The 18,404-nt window shown below is 49.8% G+C and overlaps 1 protein-coding gene across 12 annotated transcripts in view; it reads left to right on the forward strand.

Annotated features, from left to right (window-relative positions):
• The window catches only part of PTPRS (protein tyrosine phosphatase receptor type S), a 177,220-nt gene that overhangs the window by 76,652 nt on the left and 82,164 nt on the right, over positions 1-18,404 (forward strand). For all 12 annotated transcript variants that reach the window (XM_083483581.1, XM_083483588.1, XM_083483586.1 and 9 more), the window contains exons 6-9: positions 5,427-5,696; positions 10,575-11,156; positions 12,193-12,329; positions 14,788-14,929. In XM_083483581.1, the coding sequence (XP_083339707.1) occupies positions 5,427-5,696; positions 10,575-11,156; positions 12,193-12,329; positions 14,788-14,929 (1,131 nt within the window). The remainder of the gene's footprint in view (positions 1-5,426; positions 5,697-10,574; positions 11,157-12,192; positions 12,330-14,787; positions 14,930-18,404) is intronic.

The following is an 18,404-nucleotide window of genomic DNA, read 5'->3' on the forward strand; positions in this document are numbered from 1 at the left end:
TGAGCCACTTAAAAAAGCACATTTTGCCAAAAAACACATGTTTTGGGGTTCTGTGAGAGCACAGCCCCCCAAAATTGTGTCTTTCGGGCCCACGGTCTCGCATGAATCATGTGAGTTGCGCAGGAACGCAGACCCAGGAGATGAGTTGGAGGTCTGCGACTCCAAGGAAAAGACCGGAACCACCCGCTTCCTGTTCTTGACCAATCATTGTTAATCTTTACCTCCGAACTGGAAACTGGTTAGTTAAACTTGCCAGGGTCACGGGCTACAGTTTGATCCTGACTTCCCCTGCAATAAAACCATAGTTTAAACTAACCACGGTTTGCTGTTTCCAAATGTTAACAGTAAACCATGGTTGGTTTAAACCACAGAGCCTAACCGTCCAGAGTAGTTTAACAGTGGGGAAATAAACCACCTTTGGGCACTCTCAAGATGTCCTTAACCTGGAAGCCTTCCATGACTTCTGTAGCCTCTCCACCTCATGACAGGGAGCTGAGATGGTGTTGAACCCATATTTTCTGTTTTGTAGTTCTTTTTATGACACCTTCACCCCAAGTGTTCTCTTCCACCTTCCTCTCCCCAGCTTTTGCATAAATATGCTCCCCTTTCCTCCCAGTCAGCCATATGATCATCAGGGGAGGGGGGCGGGTATTGTGAATTGCTTCCCACTAAATGTGAACGCCCCCCCCCCCCCATGGGAACATTTCCTTCCTTCCTTCCTTCCTGGCCACTTTGCAAGGAGAGCGCTGAAACGCTCTCTTTATCCCCCTGGCTAACTTGAGAACAACGATTGGGGTTCCCTTCAGACTTCGATTCACAGCATTGGTCTTTGTTTTGAACTATGGTTTAGCGGTTTTACTTAATTCTGGTTTGTTCTTTCTTCCTTCTTCCCTTTCTTTCCTTCCCCTGTTTCCCCTCCACCCTCCTCCCCTCGCCAGTGCAAGTCTCCGTTCAGTTCCCCTGTTGTGTTTCCAATTATTATTATTATTTAGGTGTGTTTTTGCATTCATTCCTGCCATTTGTTTTCACCTGAACTCTCCAGTCAGTTGAATACCTCCGAAGTTTTCTTCCCCTTGCTTTTTCCCTTGTTACTCCCATCCCTTCCCAAAAACTGGGTTCCCAAACCCCGCAGAAAATTTTTAAAAAGCTCATTCCTCCTGCCCCTTTCCCCCCCCCCCCCGCATTCCTTCAACCGGTTCCCCCTCTCTCTGCCCCTCTTCCCTTCGTTCTCCAAAGTCCGTCTCTCCATTTTGACTCAAAAAAAATGGGCTCCATTAAAAAGTACCTGTTATTTCTCTGAACTGCCACTTGTGGCTGGATTTGGAGAGTATCCCAAGCAGAGAAGGCAATATTTAGTCTCAAAAAGGAATATTTTTGAGGGGAAGAGGCTGAGATTCACTCACACTCATACTTCCATCTCTCGCGGTGAATCTGTGTCTCTCCAAAGCGTTGTTGGACTACAACTCTCAATCGGCCCCAACCAACGGACTCAGGGATGATGGGAACTGTAGTCCAGGAGCGTTTAGAAGGTCGCAGATTGTCATCCCTAGTTAAGATCATGTTGGGAGGCAGCAGTGAGCAGAAGCATTTAGATGATAGGCAGAACCTTGGGCCATTTAATTTAGCATGGTTCCCACTGGCTGGAAGAGCCTTGCAGTGTTTCAGAGAAGGGGCGTTTTCAGTCCTACGTGGAAATGCCAGGAATTGAATCCAGTCCCAAGATGCTCTTCAGTTGAGGTAGAGTGTTCCTTCACCTGAACATATAAGTCTCTTAACCCTCATGGTTCAGAGTAAGAGGGGACAATTTAAATAGGAATATAGGAAGCTGCCTTGTAAGAAGCCCACTGTAATGAGTGGAGCATAGCTGTCAACTTACAGATTTGAAAATAAGGGGCCAGCAGCCTCAGAAATAAGGGACCAGCGGCCAAAATAAGGGATTTTCCGGCCACAGGTATGTTCGACTTCTGAGCCCCTCCGAGCCAAGGGCAGAAAGCCCAGCCAGCAGCCAAACGAAGCCTCAAGCGGTGGTTCCCACAGTGCAGCAACCCGGCAAAGGGGATGCAGCAAGGAAAACCACGGTCAGCTCTCCGTTGGGAAGCGCTGAGCAAAGGCGAGTCCCCAGGCAACGTGGCCGATTTGATCGGCACAAGGCATGCAAGCTTCACCCCCCCAGTCATTCTTAGACTCCTTATTGGGTGAGCAACGCAGCCAAGCAACACAATTGGAGCCTCCCTCCTCCCTGGCCGGCAGGGAGGGAGGGAGAGGAGCTGCTTCCTTTGAAACCCGGGAAATTTAAGGGACATCATCAATAAGGGACAGCAGCGGGACACAGCGCTGGGATAAGGGAGTTTCCCGCCAAATAAGGGACGGTTGTCAGCTATGGAGTGGAGCTTAAGGCTGAATACAACCCAGTGAGGTTGCAGGAGGGATTACTTTGAAATCGTCATAAAATTGTAAGACAGGCTTGCTAAATCGAGGTGGCGGGGTGTTTCTCTTGCAGCAGGGCCCTGGGCATTGCAGGGCCCCCACCCAGAAACCAGTTCCACGGCCTTTAGATAACTGTCCCCACCCACTTCTGGGGCCAGTGGGAGAACAGGAGATTTTCAGAATTCCTACAAAATTTAAAAAATAAAATAAAATATGGACCCGCCCCTGCCTGCTCCCACCCCACCCTGGAAAAAGCACCCTCTCCTTGCCCTTTTTGCCCCCACCCCCCCACCCCATTTAAAGGTCTGGAAAGCTTCGTCCTTACACCCAGGAGGTGCACTGGGCATCCATCCATCCATTCTTTCGTTTGTTTGTTTCCGTTCTCGAAGTTGCCCGTTTCCATGGACTTGTTTTTCCTTCCTCTTATGATTATTATCAATTGTTTTATTATTATTATTATTATTCTGCCAGGGCTGCGATGTGCCAATGTTAAAACCTACTGCGCATTGGTTCACATCGGCAAGAAAAAATAAATAAAATGAGTATGCAGCATTTTTAAAAAGTGGGTTCCCCCCCTGACCTTTAACCCTTCTCTCTGTCTCTCTTTCTCTTTCTCTCTCTCTCTCTCACTCTCTCTCCTAGTCCCTTTTTTCTATTTTCCTTACCCATGTGGGCATTTGCAGTGGCCCACAAACCAGTTCCAATGCTCTCCATTCTCCTTTCCTCCTACTCCTCCCTGTCTCTGTCTCTCTCTGTCTCTCTTTCTTCTCCTCCTCTTCCTCTCTCGTTCTCTTCTCTCCATTCTTCTCTTTTGCATGATGTTTGTGATTCTGAGAGCTGCATCTGTTGATGGAATCATGTCAGATCTTTCAAAGAGGCTTCGTTAGGGTTTCACTGCCCGAAAACCACAAAAATTTCATTAGAGTTTCTCATCTTTTCCCTCTCGCTGGCTCTCGCCTCGCCGCCACGTTCCCTCTCGCCCTGCACTCCTCTGGGTCGCTTCGTGGAGGCGGGGGGTGGGGTGAGGACAGGAAATGGGGGGGGGGACCCCTCACCACCACCACCCAGAGAGGACACCCTTGTGAAATCCCCGCTTCCGGTTTGCAGGCTAGATTTTGGCCACCTCCAGTGAACAAGCCCCCTTTCCCTCCCACCCAGCTCCCAATCCCACCTATTTTTACCTGCCTCAAGTTTTGGGGGGCTGCGGCGAGAACTGCTCTGTCCCTCCAGTCTCCCTTAGGAGACATTTCTAGAAAAGACCAAGGCTTTGAGCCCATGCAGATGTTCATTGTAGCCGACATCTGCACCAGATGCTAGGATGGGGAAGCCGCAGGCCGGCTGGCCGGCCCCCAATTTGTTGGACTCCCAAGAGCCACCAGCCCCTGCAACCAGCATGGCCAGTGGCCGAGGTACAGTGGTGTCCAAACTTTTTTCAAAGAGGGCCAGATTTGATGAAGTGAAGGGCCGTGAGGGCCAACCAAAGTTGGCCAACTTTTTTTTTTTTAAGGATTTTTTAGGATTGCAGTTGCTGAGCTTTTTTTTTTTTTAGGGTTGAAGTTGTTGAGGTTTTTATCCTAGAAAATTAACTGCCACAGAGGCCGGATTACGTAAACCGACCAGCGGGCAGGATTAGGCCCTCGAAATGGACTTTAGGAAATTAACTGCCACAGAGGCCGGATTAAACCGACCAGCGGGCAGGATTAGGCCCCCGAAATGGGCTTTGGACATGCCTGGCTGTGGATGATGGGCATTGTAGTTCCGCAATATCTCAAAGGCTGCAGGTTCCTAATTCCTGACCCTGAGAAGCATCCTGCTGCATGCAAGAGAGGGAAGAATGACTCATTTAGGAGAGGCGTTTCCTCCTGAGACCAGAGAATGCTTCTTCTTAGCTCAGGGAGGGGTAAGCTGTGCCCCCCACGCCAGAGATGTTGTAGGTGTCCATTTCCCATCAGGGGACGGTGGGAGTTTTAGTCCAGCGGCGTCTGGAGGGGCGCAGCCTCCGCAAACAGGGCTGCTGCTTCTTTCCACCAAAGCTCAGTGATGGCCACCTCTCATGTGGGCGCCATTGTAAGAGAACGAGGGAGGCCTTCGTGGTGAGTACTTTTTCCCCTAGAAAAACAGCACTTTCTGCAACCGCTATCCTAATGGCTAGGTGGGTCTTCCTTCCCTTTTGGAAAGGCTACCTTCTCAAGATTGTTGTGGCCGTGCGTGGTTCTGTGTGCGAAAGATGCACCAGTCTCGGCACGTGTGACCTTCTCACTTGAAAATTTGCATTCCCCTTTCCTCCCCCCTCTCTCTTTTTCCAGTCTTGCTTCCCCCTCCCACTATTTTGTTTCGTGGGGTCTTGGTCTCTGGAGGGGGCCAATTTAGCTTTGCAAGGGTCCGCTTTGAAAACCTGGTTTCCGATTTGAGGGAAGGTCGCCTTCCCTTCGCCTCCGCCGGAAAGGGGCCTTGCCGAAAATGTTGGGGAAGGGGAGTAGAAGGATAGCCCACCCCAACGTATGCAGGGAGGGGGCCCCACTGTCCGGAAGTGCCACGCCCAACTTCTTTTGCTCTCTTAAAGATGAGAAATTGCTAATAAATTTTTGTGTATTTATTTGTGCTGTGATGGGTCTTAAAATCGATCAATGGACTCCTGTTGCTATGAGATACCGCTTTTATGTCTATATTCTACATATCGTTTGTGAAAGTAAAATTATTTTCGAAGTTCTGTTCGTTTGGTTTTTTCCTTTATTGATTGATTATCATTTCTCGGTATTCTGATGATTTTTAATTTCAGCTTCTTTTTTTTGTCCCCCCCCCCCCGCCCCTTTAAATGAAGGAACGACAACAAAATGATAACAGCTGAAGCCCCATCTGTATTTAAAATCTCTTCTGCTCTTCTTTCCCCCTTATCTTTCTTTTCTTTTTCTTTTTTTCCCTCTCTCTCTCGCCTTTTTCTTTTCCCCCCTTTTTTATTTTGCTTTTGTTTTTGTTACCTCTGTGCCTTTTGTCCGCAGTGCGTCGCGTGGCCCCTCGCTTCTCCATCCCTCCCTCCAGCCACGAGATTATGCCTGGAGGCAATGTCAACATCACTTGTGTGGCGGTGGGCTCCCCCATGCCCTACGTCAAGTGGATGCAGGGGGCGGAAGACTTGACGCCGGAGGACGACATGCCCGTGGGGCGGAACGTCCTGGAACTGACCGACGTGAAGGACTCGGCCAACTACACGTGCGTGGCCATGTCTAGCCTGGGCGTCATCGAAGCCGTGGCACAGATCACCGTGAAATGTAAGCAGGGCTAGTTTTCCCGCCGTTGGGCGCTTGGCATGACGGGGGGCTCTGCTTGAGTCTTCCCAGTGGGTCTTCACAGCCCTCACGTTGGCCAAGGGTCCAGTTTGATTAGCAGAGGCAGGGAAAGCTGTGCCCTTCCACACACAGATGGACTCCAAAGCCCATCATCCTCCAGCGAGCAGGACCAGCGTGGAGGATGATGGGAATAGGAACCCAGAAGATATCATCATTCTCTATGCCTTGCCTCTGTTTGCATCAGGAGCCTTAGCTTGCCTCCCAGGTGGAAGAGCTGTTGCTTAAGACCGCTACCTGTTTTGACTTCCCGGCTTGTCCCCTCCCTCGTGTTTGCATGCCTCTTTCTGCATCACCCATCTCTCCGTCAGTTGCTCCTCCTTGCTTGTTCCTTGGCTGATCTGGAGAGCTTGCTGCCAGGGCAGAACTTTGGGGCAGTGGTCAGCGGGGCTGGGGCTCCCGGGCTCAGTCGGATGGCACCCCTTCGCTCGCATGCGTAGAGAAAGCATGAACGAAGCATTCAGAGCTGCATCTGTGCGTGACGTTGCTGCTAACCATCTGTCAGGTCAGCTTCCGCATGTCTCCCAAATCGCCCGAGAGCTCTATCAAGAGGCTACTGCATGAAGAATGGAAGTCCTGGGCTTTTCGGAAAACTCGAGATGTGCCAAAACACACCTTGGGTACTCCATGCATCCGTTCTTAAGTGTGCACGGGTTTCCTGTGAATTTTGCATGAGCCTAGTGTCTTTTTGCCAGCGTTGTATGATGTGTGACGGTTTACTTCCCGTTCGTTTTTTAATAAAGCATGTGGCGTTTTTGCAGAGCGACGACAGCAAAAAAAAAAGGGGGGCAGGCCTCTGCCCCCGAGGAGAATACAGTCAACAATTTGACACAGGGATAAGAGGGAGCTGGGAAACGAGGAACGACTGGGGGACAGGGGACACACACTTGGTTTTGGGTTGTGTTCAGGCTTTGAAGAGTGGTTTTGAGAGGGGCAGAGGGGGCATCAGATATGTGTTCTCTAATGGAGTTGGGGAGGGGGTTAAAGAGGCTCTTGGAAGGGGTTGAACCTGAAAGCCCTGAGTTCAAACCTTGCCATCTCCAGTTAATAGGCTCAAGGAACAGAGACTGGGAAGGACCCTGAAGGGAGAGATGGTCGGTCAGCAGAAACTCTGGACTCTGTTGGCCAGTGGTCAGACTCAGTAGAGAGGGGGCTTTCTGTGCTCTCTCCCCTGCCCCAGCCGCCCAATAACAAACTGCATTGCAGAAATAATATTGAGCAGGGTAGTAATAATAATAATAATAATAATAATAATAATTTATAATTTATACCCTGCCCATCGGGCTGGGTTTCCCCAGCCACTCTGGGCAGCTTCAAACACAATATTAAAATACAGTAATGCATCAAACATTAAAAGCTTCCCTAAACAGGGCTGCCTTCAGATGTCGTCTAAAAGTCTGGTAGTAGTTGTTCTCTTTGACATCTGGTGGGAGAGTGTTCCATAGGGCAGGTGCCACCACCGAGAAGGCCCTCTGCCAGGTTCCCTGTAACTTGACTTCTCGCAGGGAGGGAACAGCCAGAAGGCCCTCAGCGCTGGACCTCAGTGTCTGGGCTGGACGATGGGGGTGGAGACGCTCCTTCAGGTATACTGGACCGAGGCCGTTTAGGGCTTTCAAGGTCAGCAGCAACGCTTTGAATTGTGTGTATAAACATAAATTGCCCCCTTCCCGCATGAACAGTAGTTTGACAGTGGAACAGGCTGAGGTTGGGGGGGGCCGTCTCTCATGTATGATCTAGTAGAGATTCCTGGGTTGCAACGGGTTGGACTGGAAGACCCTTGTGGTCCTTTTCAACCCCATGATTTCAGGATTCATATTCTTCAAAACTCTCAACGTTATTCTACAAGTAGAATTGAGAAACTTCCATTTAGCAGAATGTTCAGTCTACTGTAATACGCAGTATTTCTTCCTTTGCGGCATTCGTTTGTTTTCTACAGCCAATTATCAAAACAAATGATGCTATTCATCCGATCCACATTTTGTGTTTTTTTCTCTTAATTTGCCTAACCACCTCCAATTAGCCTTTCAAAAGACCAAACCATTTTTCTGTGTGGTTGAGACTAATCTACCAGATTCCTGGCTGTTGATAAAATCAAATAAGCGAAGACCAGCCTGACAGGATAAAAACTGCTTTTCCATCTTTATTCTTTCATTAATTGAGAGCCTGTGTGACGTAGTGGTTAGCTTGTCGGACTTGGGCCTGGGAGACCCGGGTTCGAATTCCCACATGGCCATGAAACCCGTGGGGTGGCCAGTCACTGCCTCGCAGCTTAACCTACCTCTCAGGGTGGTTGTGGGGATTAAGTGAGGGTGGTTAGGAACATTCCCACTGCCTTGAGCTCCTTGGAGCAAAAAGTGGGGTGCAAGAAATGAAATTTAAAAATAAGAATAAGTTGCTTGAGGTTTTCGAGACCAATCTTTCCAAGGCGGCTATTTGCCAAACAGTACTTATGAATTTTAGACTCATGAATTTAACTCCCTGCGGGTGGCGCTGTGAGTTAAACCACAGAGCCTAGGACTTGCCGATCAGAAGGTTGGCAGTTTGAATCCCCGTGACGGGGTGAGCTCCCGTTGCTCGGTCCCTGCTCCTGCCAACCTAGCAGTTCGAAAGCACGTCAAGTGCAAGTAGATAAATAGGTATCGCTCTGGCGGGAAGGTAAACGGAGTTTCTGTTCGCTGCTCTGGTTCGCCAGAAGCAGCTTAGTCCTGCTGGCCACATGACCTGGAAGTTGTATGCCGGCTCCCTCGGCCAGTAAAGCGAGATGAGCGCCGCAACCCCAGAGTCAGCCACGACTGGACCTAATGGTCAGGGATCCCTTTACCTTTACTGATGAATTTTAGACTCATGAACTTAACTACCTGCCCGACCCCAGTATTTAGCTGTCACCATTCTTGCTGTAAAAAAAATGAGTTGAGGTAAGATTAACAAATAAACTACGTGAACAGATTAAGAAAGATGGCTTTACCCCTGTGTGGTTTAGCATAACATATGCCAGCATTCCAGAAAATGAACATCGCCCCCCCCCCACACCTCTGCATTTGGCTCAGTCTGGTCAATCTAAATTTAAAATTAAACATAAATTGCTATCTTCACTTTGAACGCCCCCCCCCCATGTTCACCAGTATACACATTATATTGTTTTATTGGTAACATAAGAGCCACGGCGTGAGCTCCCGTTGCTCGGTCCCTACTCCTGCCAACCTAGCAGTTCAAAAGCACATCAAAGTGCAAGTAGATAAATAGGTACCACTCCAGTGGGAAGGTAAACGGTGTTTCTGTGCGCTGCTCTGGTTCGCCAGAAGCGGCTTAGTCATGCTGGCCACATGACCCGGAAGCTGTACGCCGGCTCCCTCGGCCACTAAAGCGAGATGAGCGCCACAACCCCAGAGTCGGCCACAACTGGACCTAATGGTCAAGGGTCCCTTTACCCTTTACTTTAAGAGGAAAAATGGCAATTACTCATATTTAATCTAAGCTCAGCCACAAGGGATCCTGATTGGAAGTTTGTCGAATGTTATCTGTTCATTCTGCTCCTATCCTGTTTCCCTTCTGTTTCGGTTTAAACCAATTCACGAATCAAGAACCTATACATTGACCACCGTTAACGCACTATGCGTCACAGATACTTCTGCAAATTTATTGTGCTCTTTTCATGATATGCAAATGCCATGAGAAGACCTGGTCTATTTATTTGTATTGTTCATTATTCCTATGATCCCTGTCTCTAAAACCCAATAAAACATTTTAAAAAGAGGGAGGGGGTTGAGTAACCAGTTAGATCTTCATTATTCTTTGAACATTATTATGTTCTAAAAGAATGGGAGTGATTCCTATCCCTCCCCACTTTCCTCCAGGCTCCCTAGTACGGTGGATATTTTGCCCTTTCCTTTCTTTTAAATTTTTTTTAATTCAAAATTATAACAAGACATATTATCCAAAAACATATCATCCTTGTCCCCCCTCCCATTTTTCCTCCCTCCCCCCTCCCACACAAAACCCATCCACCCCACCCCACCCCCTGACTTCCCTCAGTTCCAGTCTTTGGTTTCTCTAAGAATGCTGTTTTCTGCATGTTACAAAGTTGTATAGATCCTCAAACTATTTAGCTGATTATTATCAATAAATAGACCGTGAATGTTTATTCAAAACCTGCCAAGGAGTCCAGTTCGCTTTGTTGCGTCTTCAGGTGCTTTGTGAAAGGTTCCCATTCATCCTTAAAGTCACAGTTATCCTCGTCCCGTACCTTATATGTCAGTTTTGCCAGTTCTGCGTAGTCCATCAATTTTCCTTGCCATGATTCTTTAGTTGGGGTTCCTTCAGTCTTCCATCCTTGTGCTACCAGAACTCTTGCGGCCGTTGTCGCATACATGAAGATGTTTTTCAATATTTTGCCCTTTCCCAATATGTTTTCCGAGCAAGACGTGTTCCAAAATGGCGGCCACGCTCAAGGCGCCAAGCTCCCACCTGGCTTCTTTGGAAACCGCGTCTCCTTTCAGACACACACTCACAAGCAAAGCTGTTGGTTGGTGGGTTGTTACTTTTTTAGCTCAGAGCTCACGTTAATGATTCCAGATGCCGAGCTGAGCACTTTCCCTTTTGATTGAGCCGTTTAAGGAGGATAATAAACTGTGCCTAACAAGGCTGGGAACATTTCTCCAAACAGCCGCGCCGTCTCTAGACCTGCGCTGCCGGCTCCCGTTGCCCTAACGCGCCAATTAGGTGCAGCATTTAGCATATGGCGCCCTGCTGTTTGCCTTTGGTTTTCGTTTCCCTGAGTTTTTCCTCTCCCGGTTTGCTTCTCAGCGCTCCCCAAGGCTCCTGGAACCCCCATCGTGACGGAGACGACCGCGACGAGCATCACCATCACTTGGGATTCGGGGAACCCCGACCCCGTGTCCTACTACGTGATCGAGTACAAGTCGAAGAGCCAGGACGGACCGTACCAGATCAAGGAAGACATCACCACCACCCGCTACAGCATCGGGGGTCTCAGCCCCAACTCGGAGTACGAGATCTGGGTGTCGGCCGTCAACACCATCGGCCAGGGGCCGCCCAGCGACCCCGTGGTGATGCGGACAGGGGAGCAGGCCCCCGCCAGCGCCCCCCGCAACGTCCAGGGCCGGATGCTGAGCGCCTCAACCATGATCATCCAATGGGAGGAGCCCGTGGAGCCAAACGGTCAAATCCGGGGCTACAGGGTCTACTACACCATGGAGCCAGACCAGCCGGTCAGCAACTGGCAGAAGCACAACGTCGACGACAGCCTCTTAACCACCGTCAGCAGTCTCCTGGAGATGGAAACCTACACCGTTCGGGTCCTGGCTTTCACTTCCGTGGGAGACGGGCCGCTCTCGGACCCGATCCAAGTCAAAACCAAGCAAGGAGGTGAGTCCTCGCCGCGCCAGTGTTGTGACTACAACGCGGGTCCCACCATCCGAATGCAGCAGGAATAATCATTTGCTAGGCGAGTCTTCACACGACAAGTCAGTGTTGATTCCTATAAATTTATACAGTCATACCTCGGGTTACAGACGCTTCAGGTTGCGTTTTTTCGGGTTACGGACCGCCGAAACCCAGAAGTACCGGAACGGGTTACTTCTGGGTTTTGGTGGTCGCGCATGTGAAGAAGCACTAAATTGCACTTTGCGCATGTGCAGAAGCGCTGGATCGTAACCCGCACATGTGCAGACGCGCCGTTGTGGGTTGCGAACGCTGCGGGTTGCGAATGTGCATCCCGCATGCATCACATTCACAACCCGAGCGTCCACTGTAATTTATGTAAATGGTGGGGAGGTGGGGGGCAACACAGGAAGACAGATTGCAAAAAAACAAGCAAGGAAGGGGGGGGAATGCTTTCTTGTTTGTGCAATCTCTCCCCCTTCCTCCCTCCCTCCGTGAAAGCAGGGTGCTGGGCCCTGATCCAGCAGGTCTCGTCTTACGTTCTTACAACAACGTCTGGGTCTGTTTTACTACAAAGGAATTTCAGAAATAGACTGGAAAGAGAAGCTGCTGAATTGCAACTCATTACCAAACTCAAAACAATGGAGAGACCTGGTCTGAACAGAGACATTGGATTCTTATCTCATTATACATGACTAAGCCATTTTTCACCTTCTCACCCCTTGCCTTTTCCTGTAAGACCTATTGCAGTCGTTAAGAGTCGTCAACAGGCTCATCTCAGCTATCTGCCAATCACCCATTCCCACCACCACCCTCCCCACCTTCTCACTATATAGAAGGATCTGGCAACTTCTGTTTCAGTGTATCTGAAGAAGTGTGCTTGCACACGAAAGCTCATACCAAGAACTAACTTAGTTGGTCTTTAAGGTGCTACTGGAAGGAATTTTTTATTTTGACTATGGCAGACCAACACGGCTACCTATCTGTAACTGGGCCTTTTTGTTTTTCCTGCTCTCATCAGTTCCCGGTCAACCCATGAACTTCCGGGCAGAAGCCAAGAGCGATAGCAGCATTTTGCTGACCTGGAGTCCTCCCCGCCAGGACATCATATTGAAGTATGAGCTGGTTTTCAAAGACGCCACACAGGCAAAACCCGAGGTAAGTGCTTTTTCGCGGGGGCTTCTTTGTGGTGGCTCCCCTGGTGACGGAATGCTCTCTCCAGAGAGTCTCGCCTGGCACTTGTGTTAGGACCCACTCAGGGCAAAGAGCAGAACTCCCCGTCCTCCAAAGCCCTTTTCCAAAACAAAAACAAAAAGCACATTCTTTTTATTTCTTAGAACAATCACGCTTCCTGAGCCCCACTTCCTGGCTCTCAGAACTATTTTCCATATCGATTTCATCCTTCTTCTTATGGCTTTATGCCGGCTTGCACTAAACATTGTTCTGGCACCGCTTCTGCGTCGATAGTTTTTAAGTTGTTTATTGATTTCATTTTATCGTGTTTAATTCAGGGGCTACCTAGAGTAATAGCGAGGAAGCTTAATTCCGGCGGGGGAGTCTCTGTTTGGCCTTTGGTACCCGGACCAGACCCGGCTCCCCCCACAGTCCTTTTTAAGGAAATTTGTAATGTTTTGATATAGATAGAGCAAGAAAAAAGAAAAAACACAAATATCAAATTACACACAGGAATAACCATAGACACATAATTTTCTTAACAAACAATAAAACATCTATTGGTCTTAACACTAAAGACCCAACCTCCCATCTATTCCGTATTTCGATTTCATATTACTTATTGCCAATACACACTTTTATCATAATTAAACTTTTTCTTACTATATCTAATTTCTTATGTCTACCTTGCAACTATTACTGAAGCTCCTCGAATGCTGCAACAGAATTTAAACTACTATATTTATTTTTTCAAGTATTCTTTGAAAACCTCCCATTTTGAAACAAATTCCTGGTTTGATTTATTCTTTTATTTTTTTCTGACAGACCATCTAATTCGGCATATTCTGTCAGCTTTTTGGATCCAATCTTGTATAGAGGGGATTTGTCATGTTTTGATATTTTATTATGCTTTTATATCTGTTGGAAGCGGCCCAGAGTGGCTGGGGTAACCCTATCAGATGGGTGGGGTACAAATAATTAAATTATTGTTGTTGTTTTACCTGACCAGGATGTGCCCTTGAATGTAGATAATACACTCTTGCTTACCTGAGGATGGTAAGCAAATAAAATAATACGTGCCCCTCTCCGCGACATCGGTTCGGCTGAAAAGGGTTTTTGGATAGAAATCCAGATCTTAATCATAAAGACGGCCGAGTCGTTTACTCTCGGCTGCCGGAGCAGTTGCAGCTCATAACTGGGAGAGCGTAAATATCGACCGGCGACATCAAAAAGTTTGGCAAAGTGCTCCTTTGGAGAAATGAGCGCAGAAGATAAAGGGCATTTGAGAATGCGCGGAAAGCTTTTGTTGACTCTGCTGGTGTAAAAAGATGGTGCCTGCTCCCCAGCCACGCTGAAAGGCGTAGTGGTTAGAGCGCTGGGCTGGACCTGGGAGAGCTGGGTTCGAACCTCCGCTCAGCCGTGAAGCTCGCGGGTTTTATCTTGGGCCAATCACAGCTCTCAGCCTGACCGACCTCACAGGGTGGTTGTTGTGGGGATTAAATGAAGACCATGGGGTCACCACGTAAATGCTGCTTTGAGCTCCTGGTGTGTAAACCCAGTAAAAACTAATAACTCAAAAAGGCCCATAATATATGAATCGCTCCGTCTCAAAAACCTGTAAAAAATGTAAAAGAGAAAGGGAGTGTTAAGATAATTTGTGTGTGTTGTTATCGAGCTGTCCTAAGCTGCCTCCTCGCATCTACAGTGGTACCTCGGGTTACATACGCTTCAGGTTACAGACACTTCAGGTTACAGACTCCACTAACCCAGAAATAGTGCTTCAAGTTAAGAACTTTGCTTCAGGATGAGAACAGAAATTGTGCTCTGGCGGCGCGACAGCAGCAGGAGGCCCCATTAGCTAAAGTGGTGCTTCAGGTTAAGAACAGTTTCAGGTTAAGAACGGACCTCCGGAACGAATTAAGTACTTAACCCGAGGTACCACTGTACCCTGTTTGTTTCGTTTGTATATTCAAAAATGTTTAATATAGTTGTTGTTTTTAAGTGTAGTTCCCCCTCAGACCACCCCCGCCCCCCCCTCAGATGCTGCTGAATTGCAGCTCCCATCACCATCAGCCATGCTTCTCATGGAATCGTTTAATTGTACGGTTTGAAGGGGACCCCTAAGGCTCATCTAGTCCAACCCCCTGCAATGCATGAGTCACAGCTAAAGAATCCCAGGCTGGTGGCCACCGAACCTCTGCTTAAAAACCTCTGCGGAAGAAGAGCTGACCCCCTTTCCAGGGCTGACCCCATTCCATGCTGCTGAGGCTCATGGGAGTTGTAGTTCGGGAGCAACACAAACAGCGCATTTGCAAGAACTGAGCGTTCATTACAGGGAAACGGGTGTGCCTCTTGTGCCTGTTCACACTTTTTGCACTTCGGTTTGTCTCCCCGTTTCCCCACCCCACCCCCTTCTCATCTCCCTGCTGCCCCCCTTCTGCAGACGAGGACCTTTGACCCTGTGACCTCGTTCACCGTGAGAGACCTGAAGCCTAACACAGAGTATGTCTTCAAACTGGCTGCTCGCTCGGCCTTGGGAATTGGGGCCGAAACCCCGGAGGTCAGGGAGCGAACCCTGCAGGCTAGTAGGTGTCTTTTTTTTCCTTTCCCCAAAATTCTCCACCAGTGGGGGGGGGGAATCCCTTGTCTGGGAGGAGGTGCGGATGGTGGTCACGGGATGGTGAGCTCGGGGGGAAGGGGGCGCCGGAGGGCAGGCACGGGAAGCTGCGCGCCTCAATTCGGTCCTTTCGCCTGGTCTCGCCCCCTGGCACTTAATCCGAGGGTCTGTTTTGCTCTCTGGGCTCCGTTCGGTCCAAACCAGCTGGTGATCATGCGTGTTGTGTGGAAGTGTAGGCAGGTGGGCAGCCCGTCCTGGTCCCTCTGTCCGCACAGGTGTCTGCATTTAAACCCTCGTTTGCAGAGGGCACAGGTGCATAGCTGTCAACCGTCCCTTATTTGGCGGGAAAGTCCCTTATCCCAGCGCCGTTTCTCGCTGCTGTCCCTTATTGATGATGTCCCTTAAATTTCCCGGGTTTCAAAGGAAGCAGCTCCTCTCCCTCCCTCCCTGCCAGCCAGGGAGGAGGGAGGCTCCAACTGTTTTGCTTGGCTGCGTTGCTCACCCAATAAGGAGTCTAAGAACGACTGGGGTGTGGAGCTTGCATGCCTTGTGCCGATCAAATCGGCCGCGTTGCCTGGGGACTCGCCTTTGTTCAGCGCTTCCCAGCGGAGAGGTGACGGTGGTTTTCCTTGCTGCATCCCCTTTGCCGGGTTGCTGCGCTGTGGGAACCATCGCTTGAGGCTTCGTTTGGCTGCTGGCTGGGCTTTCTGCCTTTGGCTTGGAGGGGCAGTTGGACATACCTGTGCCTGGAAAATCCCTTATTTTGGCTGCTGGTCCCTTATTTTCAAATCTGTAAGTTGACAGCTATGCACAGGTGCCTCTTGAAGGAACTGATGATACCTGTTTCCAACCTCCCTCTGCACCAAGGGAACATTGCACTTCTTCTGTTTGTCCCCAAACCAGAGGTCCACTGCCTGCTTCCTTTAGGTTCTGAGATGTTTCTTTCAAATTCCAGTTCGTTGCCAAACTTTTAAGTGGCAAGAGAGCCACCTATAGCTGATGGGCAGGGTGGATGGCTTGGGATGAATGGATGCGTGGCCTCTTAGTGGCCCACGAGGGGTAGGGTGTGAGAATTGCTGTTGTCCCATATCGGGTGCCTTGTGCCTGTTTGGCGAGAATGTCCCTGCACCCGCGCTTTTGCCAACCCGGCTCCTTCCAGGTGTGTTTCGAACTCAAAGCATCTGTGGCGCGGGCCGAGCCGCCCCCCTCTTCGGCTGCATTCCCACAGTGGTTTGTTACGTTTCTGTGGCTTCTGCCTAGCTGCCAAGTTTGTATCTTGAGCTCTCGCACAGCGTAAAAGCCGTCCGTAGCCGGACGAAGAGCGTATTCGCTCGCTCGCAGGAAAGGAGAAGAAGAGTTCGCCGGTTATACGGAAACAGCGCAAAACCTCTGTTCGGCTGTAGCTCTGGGAGTGGCTTTTCCGCTGTGCCGAAGCTCGAACGCAACGTGGGGAATTGGCCCCTAGGGAACGCAGCCACCGAGAGGAGCACATTGACAGCCACACGGGGCTTGTTGTGCAGAAGAAAGCAACAGAGCACTGATGAAGGGGAAGGAAAATGGCTGGAGCCAGCGCTCCTTTCTCAAACCCCGCTGCCCCGCCGGCCCGGTCCCTTGCCCATGATCCACGACGCTTTCTAGCCTTTAGGACAAAGGCAGCCTTTCGGCCACCCTAGCCCCTGAGTGGCGGAGGGCACTGGGATTAATGGTGACACCAGGATGCAATCTGGTGGTGGTTTTAGTTTAATGGATTGTCTCCCTTCGCTCTTGTTTCCCCCCTCCCCTCCACCCACCTCTCCCCCACCACCGGGGATGGCTACGATCCCGGGCTGGCAGCACCGCAACCTGGGCTTCTCACGGATCTTTGCTTTTATTATTTTTTAAGAAACAACAACGGACGAGGTGGTTTTCACACACACAGGCACAAACATAACACACACAAACCCTCCTTTCTTTCTCTCTCTCTCTCTCTCTCTCCCTCTCACTTTTTATTTTCTATTTTTCCAACCGCATGATTGGCTGTGGCAGGCTGTTCTCTGTGTCTCCCTGTCTTCTCTTATCTTTACCGTTTTTTTAATAAAAAAAAACAACCCACAAAAACTTGGCCAGGGCTTCAGAGTAGCCGTGGACGGCGTGGGGTTCCTTTGGGTTGGAGCGGAAAGCAGTCTTTGCAGAGGGTTCTCCTCCTCTCAAGGATTCCTGCCTTACGTCACCACTAGGTAACTCTGCCTCCCTCTAACAGCCTTGTAGAGTCGATTTTTCTCCCCAAGCTTCCTGTTGCCTCAGTTGTCTCTTCCTTGGCTTGATTTGGACGACTCTTCGTTTCTGTTTTCTCCCTGACTTCCACACCTCGACTCTACCCTTGCCCCTGCGCACCGTGGCTTCTGCACAGCGTGAAACCGGAAACGTAGCTGCTGTTGTCCCATGGGTTATGCCTGTGGAGGATGCAAAATTACCGTATTTTTCGCTCTATAGGACACACTTTGTTTTAGAGGGGGAGAACAAGAGAAAAAAATTCTCCCCCTCTCTGCTCAGCGCCCCTTCAGCGAAGCGGCAGGAGAAACGGAGCCCCTTCCATTTCTTCTCCCGCTTTGCTGAAGGGGCGCTGCGCAAAGAGGGGGAGAATTTTTTTCTCTTGTTCTCCCCCTCTAAAACAAGGTGCGTTCAAGTGCGTTCAACTGTGCTTCCCCCCGAGCTCGTGGGGCTGGCAGTGGGGGGGAGCGCTGTTTTCCCCCACCGCCAGCCTCAAAGATCCCTGAAGCCTTCGGAGCGCAGTGCGAGTTCCCGCTGTGCTCCGCAAGCTTCGGGTTCCTTTTGCTGAAGTCGGAAGAGCAAGACTCTCCTGGCTTCAGCGAAAGGAACCTGAAGCCTCCGGAACGTAGCAGGAACTCGCACTGCGCTCTGGAGGCTTCAGGCAGCTATCTTTGAAGCCCGGATAGCGAGAGGGGTCGGTGCGCACCGACCCCTCTCGCTCTCCGGGCTTCGGCGAAAGCAACGCGTAGCCTCCGGAGCGCGGTGGGAGCGCTCCCTCTGCGCTTTGGAGGCTTCACGTTGCTATCGCTGAAGCCAAGGAGCCTGCATTCGCTCCATAGGACGCACACACATTTCCCCTTAATTTTTGGAGGGGGAAAATGTGTCCTACAGAGCAAAAAATACGGTATCTCTGTGCTCTTTGAGTGAAAATCCAGCTCGTTTTGTGTTTGGGCGGGAAGCAGGGCTTTCTCATTCTTCCTCCCCCCCCCCCTTTTAACCTTTATTAATGCTGCTAACAACCCAAAAGTGTGGTAGCAGGGTATTACTGCCATTGAATTCTACTCAGTATTGATCCAGAGCAGATTCCAGTGTGTAGTTAGCAGAGTAACAACTTAAACACGTTGCAGGATTCCCCAAAAATAGACCAGAGGCAAATAATATTTCATCCAGCAGAGCTTTACTAAAGGCAAATG

The sequence above is a fragment of the Podarcis liolepis genome (genome assembly GCF_965112155.1).
Source record: "Podarcis liolepis genome assembly, chromosome: 18".
NCBI lineage: Eukaryota > Metazoa > Chordata > Lepidosauria > Squamata > Lacertidae > Podarcis > Podarcis liolepis.